Raw genomic sequence first — 6208 nt, forward strand, 5'->3', positions numbered from 1 at the left:
TTAAAAAAATTGCATACATTTTTAATACTTTTAATAAAAACACCTTTATTAGAAGTACATAAATTTGAACAGTCAAGTCAAACAAAATAGATATTAATATTGTGCCTATTATTTTTCTCAGAATTATGACTATTAAAGTTTAACTTACTTTTGCTTATCAGTACCTTTACCTAAGCAAACTCAACTTTAGCTAACAATCATCTCTAACCGTAACACAGTACGACAACCAAGTGGAGAATTGTTTCGAATTAAGCATATGCTGATACACCCAAACCTTTGTCTAGTGTTTTAATCCACTAAATACTTGCTGTAAGTAACCAATTTTAAATTAAAATTTAATTTTGTATCTTATATTAATAAAGGAGAGCTTCCTCCCATCTAATGATCCCACAGACCCTTCCAAATGTTGAGCTCGACAAATTTATGGACCTAATTTTAATAGATGATGAAATTTAATTGAATTTTTTTACTTGAACCTAATAACAAACAAATTGAGCTAGGAATATCAAAGAAATTGATAACTTCAAAAGACATGAAAAAAAGTTATTTATTATCAATGAGTACACTGACTGCGCTAGCTGAAGTAAGCCATACTAAGCGAAAAGATAGTACTGGCGCCTTAGATAAACAAAATTTTCGTTTAGTTAGTATATTCTGAAATCACTGTTAAACATTTTTCAATTTATACATTATTATCTAAAAATAGATACATAGAACAAAAAATTTTATTACCAAACGGACAGAAAGAATTAAATATTGCAAAAAATTTCCTAAAACGGAATGCTAAGATAAACCACAACCGTATCTGTTTTTAAGATCAATAAATATAATATAAAAAGCTTTTTTAAAAAGAAATGATTTACAAAGTATTCAAATAGATTAATACTCTCATTATATTTACCTTTATTTTAATAAAAATAATAATATTACAATAATTAAATGCTTGCATTTAATTAATTTTAAAATAAGCGCTGTTTTTTTACGGTGGCTTTTAGTACCAAATAGCTTGTATCAAATCTATAAAATGTATATTGTAAACTAGCGCTATATCCGGCTATTTAATTTTCTATGTTTATTGATTCACTAATTTTTTTTGTCAGTACTCTCTCTACCATTTTGTTTTTGGCGTTGAACTGTGTTAGTTGTTAGTGAACTGTCCATAAATATATATTTATAAACATGGGAGAGGTAAGTTTTTATTTATTTAAATTTATACGAATTACTTATTTTAATCAATTTAAAAGAATGGTTTATTTATTTCGTTCAAATTGCAATTATTTTTTGACATAGGCTACGTATAAAATGCGTTCCAATAATTCGGTATTAATTCAATAGCGCAAAACATTTTATTAAAATTATTGTGTAAAATTTAAATATTAAGATTTTGCGTTTAAAATGTTTCTGTGTATTATTTTAGATATTGCATTTGACTATTGAGGGTTGGGTGTATTATAATTTAAAAATAGCTTTGCCCAAGGCTAGGTATACTTGACCAGCCAAAATTGGCATTTTTTAAAATACTGAGTCAAATTACTGAGCATATTATTTCTAGAATTTTCATATCATATAATTTTCACCCTTTTTGCGATTTCACCGGTTATTGACATTTACCATCTGGACTTGATGAGATGGCATCAAAGATGGCGGAAAGCGTCTTATGTATAAAATATTGTAATTTTCACAATAAATTACTTTATTATACATAAATTTGCAAATTGAAAACTAAATTACATTGTAAATCGAGACTCTAGACAAAAACCGGTGTTTTTTATGCCTTTTTTTATTTTCTTTTTAATTAAAATATAAGTCCAAGGACCTATCATTCACAAATCGTTTAGAAATAAATATTAAATATTTGTATCACTTGGAGAAACCGATATTTGTCAGAGTATGATTTAAACAGATAGTTTTTTAGCTAAATGTTATTTTTTATACTTTACACTATCTTATAGCCAGGATTCATTTTAAAATAATAACTTTCTTTTTTCACCTCTTGTCTCCTCCATTTTGTGTAAAATCCCCCATTTCAATCCTTAAAAAGCTAATTATGTACTTGAAAATAATATATTTTCTCTTTAGCTGATTTATGAGATGCATATTTTCATGTTTGGTTTACTATACTTGGTACCTACGGAAAAATATGCTTTCAAGTTCACGATTTATAAGTTAAAACAGTTGTAATATATTAATTTCTTTATAATACCTAATAATTTTCATAACCATTTTTCCCTGAATTTGGCATATACCTACACTGTTCGAAAAAATAAAATACAAAGAAGATATTTCCTCTGTACAGGATGCCTAAAACGATTGAAATAATAAAGGAGGCGCATAAATCACAATAAATTTTTTTAGATGTAATATCATTAACGAGATACGGCTTAGTTAATTATAATTTGTAATTTTGAAAATTTTTGATGTAAAAATCGGCAATTTTTATTGGCTTTTATAAACCAAACTGTAGAAACTACTACAATTTATGATGCATTGTAATTTTTTCAAGTGTATGTACGAAAATATTTTACTCCAATTCAATAAAAGTCAAATTTTGTCTTTTAGAACCAATAGAAATGTCACCGTAACACATAATTGTAACTCTATAAAATGCTTTGTTAATAATAAGAATAAATATTAATCCAGAAATTCCTAAAATTTCCTTATTATTAAAGTCATATCTCCTGGATGAAGTATTGGTTCTAAAAACTGCATAGGAACGTTGTGCGTGAAATATTTTCTCTTAATAAGTTGGTGAATACAAAACCCAGAACAGCACCCAACCAACCTAAACCTAAATGTTACATTCAATATAAAAGTCTAAACCGTTTTTCAAATTCTTTATTTAAAGCCTTAAAGTAATTCATTTTATTTTTATTAGGATAATAACAAGTCAAACATAACTGAGCCGGAACATGTGCGAAAACTATTCATCGGTGGTTTAGACTACCGAACAACAGACGATTCTCTAAAAAAACATTTTGAACAATGGGGTGAAATTGTGGACGTTGTTGTTATGAAAGATCCAAAAACCAAACGGTCACGTGGTTTTGGTTTCATAACCTACTCCAGAAGTACCATGGTTGATGATGCTCAATCAAATCGCCCACACCGAGTAGATGGTCGAGTTGTAGAACCAAAACGTGCTGTGCCACGGCAAGAAATTGGACGACCAGATGCTGGTGCCACTGTTAAAAAATTGTTCGTAGGAGGTTTGAAAGAAGATATCGATGAAAATGATTTACGAGAATACTTTAAATCATACGGCGAGATCTTGGCCGTAAGTGTTGTTACCGACAAAGAAACTGGCAAAAAACGTGGATTTGGATTTGTTGAATTCGATGATTATGATCCAGTTGATAAAGTATGTTTACAAAGATCACATAACATTCGAGGAAAACATGTCGATGTCAAAAAAGCACTTAGTAAAGCAGAAATAAGCCGCGGGGGCGGTGGTGGCGGCGGATCAAATGGAGGTGGCGGCGGTGGTCGTATGGGTGGCCGAGGAGGTGGTGGCGGCCGTGGTAACCAAAACGGCGGATCCTGGGGAGGTAATCGAGGTGGTGGTGGTGATTGGAATGGTGGAAATCAAGGAGGGTAAGCACATGAGATTATTTTCACATATCAATTTTAACTTAGAACAACAAAACACAATTGTCCAAACGCGAGAAAGAGTTCAGTATCGCAAGCGGTTAATTTATTCTATAAGCTCTTGGTACAGAACTCTTAAAAAACGACGTTTTTGAAAAAAATGTCTCTCGCAAAAATCGCAACAATCTCTTTTTTATTTAGTTTTTATGATAGATATGGCAATGGAGGCGGCGGTTGGGGTAATGGCGCCAGTCCATGGGACAACCAATGTGCACCTGGTGGATGGGGTAACGGCCCTAATAATTACAACAACGGTGGTAACTGGAGTAATGACAGTTTCGGAGGTGGATATCAACAAGGATTTGGTGGGGGTGCAATGAGGAGTAATTTTAATCAGGGTGGTAATAGAGCGGCGCCTTATGGTAAGGGAAAAGGTTCAGTGAAAAACAAATTTTTTTATTATTGATGTCGTCGTAATTCTTAGAATTATGTTTTTGTGTATTATTTTCTTCCATTATTGTGTTGTATTGTGAAAAAATGTATTTTTATCGATACATTTTTTTACGATCTTATTTTTCAATAACACATAATCGAAGTAGTTTGATATTTTTTCAGTTAACCCTTAACTGTAATCGTGAATTCATAAATCATGTCTATTTTGGAAAACAAAAATTAGAATAATTTATTCACGAATACATTTATGAGTTAAATTTGTGTGCTAAGCATGATTTTGATTTACATTTAAAAATTTGTTTTGAAACTTAATTTTTGTAATTAGATAAGACTTTTCAATTTCCAAAAAAACAAAATTTAATATGTACGATAATTAATAGAAGCGTGAGACATTTAGTTACTGCTAAACTTAGTTTAGCAGCTATAAATAATTACTTTAATTACTTTAAAGCTATAAATTAATAATTATCCTGAGCATTTTTGTGAAAATCAAACGTTCATTGATTGCTCCCACACGATTTTACTATATTTCTTCGTAATGCTGCATCCATATATCTAATTCTTATACTATATTCTAACAACATTAATCGAATAGTTGTAATCAAAACATTATATAAGATAATGTTAATTAAATTTTGTTCGTTCGGAAGATGCTAACCTCTTAAAATTCTACGTTATTTCGCAAAATTTGCACTCAGATCTAACCTGTGTTTTATTAAAATATTATAAAATGCAGGATAAGCACTGGTGCAAGATTAGTTTGCAAGTTACCAAACATTAATTTATGAAATCTTAAGTTAATGTTATTAACCTTCGTACATTTTTTGTTTGCGAAAATTCAGCATGACTTAATTTGGTAATTGTTTACAAGCTAATTTTCAATTGGAATATCAACAGGTCAAACATTTTTGAGGAGACCTCGTTGCTTTCTAAGTTATTTCAATTAATTTTCACAAGTTATGCTTGTTAACAATTACTAAAGGTTTTACAAAAAAATTCAAATCAAAATCTTGTTGCAGGTGGTAATACAGGCGGCGGTGGTGGAGGTTATGGCGGTGGTAACCAAGGAGGCGGCAACTTTAACCAGGGTCAAGGTGGTGGACCAGGACGTCGGTTTTAAACTTCGTGAAAATTTACTTTAAGTACGTACCCTTTTTATCTATATTTTCCTCATTATTTAAACATTTCCTTTACGAGTTAGATTTTTTTTGTAAAAGATAATTCGAAAAAAGAGTAGCAAACAGAATTTTTTCTATGTTTAGAGATTTAATTTGTCACTTGTAACTAATATAATTTACCTTTAACTCTTTAGGTTTCCCTTTTCATCACTAATGTCAGGCAGAGAGAAAAAACACATACAAACTGAGAGATTGAGAAAGAAATCGAAAACACAGGCAGGCTAGATCTGTTTCAGGCTAGAACTATGTAGTGTATATCACAATTCAGGCAGGCGCAGTTCTTTCTCAAAAAAAAAAGTGTCCTCTTTTTAAATCAAAATAGTGTTTTGTGTTTTTTTAAGGTTAAGATTTAATACAAAAAGATGTACAAATCGATTTTAAAATGTTCAGATTTTTTTAGTCAAATTTATTTTTGGCTTAGAAAAATTTTGTAGGTTTTCTTTTTTAATACATAGATTTGAATTTTTTTGTTATTTGACTGATTAATTATGTAATTTATGACTACACCTTATGAGGGATTAATTTTTTTTAAAACCAATTTTATATATATTTGATTATATATTTTTTTTCTGACTTTTTAAAACTAGCTTGATAGGCTATCTAAACCGTACCTTTACGGTGTATCTTTAAATGTGAAGTAAATTTAAACAAAAATTCTTCGAGTTATATTATGAAGGTATTATATATTAATTTTAATATAAACGTTTACAAGATGAAGCAATCGATAATTCTAAATTTAAATTGTTAATTAGCCATTTAGGTATATCATTTATTGTGGCAGACAGAATTTTCCAAAAATAAGGCTAAACGCTATTTCTTGAGGTGTAACGATTGCATTTAATGGATTCTAAATAATGTCTATCAAAATATCCTTTTTTAGAAAACTCAAATCAAGTTGAAAAAGTCATTCGTCAAAAAACAAACCCAACAAAAATTCTGTGTGGCACATTTTTCATTCTTTAACAATCTAGATTTAGAACAAGCGTTGCATT

At 29.7% G+C, this 6208-nt stretch overlaps 1 protein-coding gene across 3 annotated transcripts; it reads left to right on the top strand.

The window, feature by feature from the left end:
• Positions 1–1095: 1095 nt before the first annotated feature.
• Positions 1096–5570, top strand: LOC123304965 (heterogeneous nuclear ribonucleoprotein A1, A2/B1 homolog). Of its 3 annotated transcripts, none has more exons than XM_044886533.1 (5): positions 1096–1188; positions 2876–3591; positions 3787–4019; positions 5058–5180; positions 5351–5570. In XM_044886533.1, exons 1-4 carry the CDS (start codon positions 1180–1182, stop codon positions 5156–5158), a joined length of 1059 nt encoding a protein of 352 aa, XP_044742468.1. In that variant the 5' UTR covers positions 1096–1179; the 3' UTR covers positions 5159–5180; positions 5351–5570. The 3 variants fall into 3 exon arrangements, with proteins under 3 accessions (XP_044742468.1, XP_044742471.1, XP_044742470.1); XM_044886536.1 differs by having other exon boundaries at positions 1097–1188; positions 3787–4007; XM_044886535.1 differs by having other exon boundaries at positions 1097–1188; positions 3799–4019; positions 5351–5569.
• Positions 5571–6208: the final 638 nt, after the last annotated feature.

The sequence above is a fragment of the Chrysoperla carnea genome, chromosome 1 (assembly GCF_905475395.1).
Source record: "Chrysoperla carnea chromosome 1, inChrCarn1.1, whole genome shotgun sequence".
NCBI classification, from domain to species: domain Eukaryota; kingdom Metazoa; phylum Arthropoda; class Insecta; order Neuroptera; family Chrysopidae; genus Chrysoperla; species Chrysoperla carnea.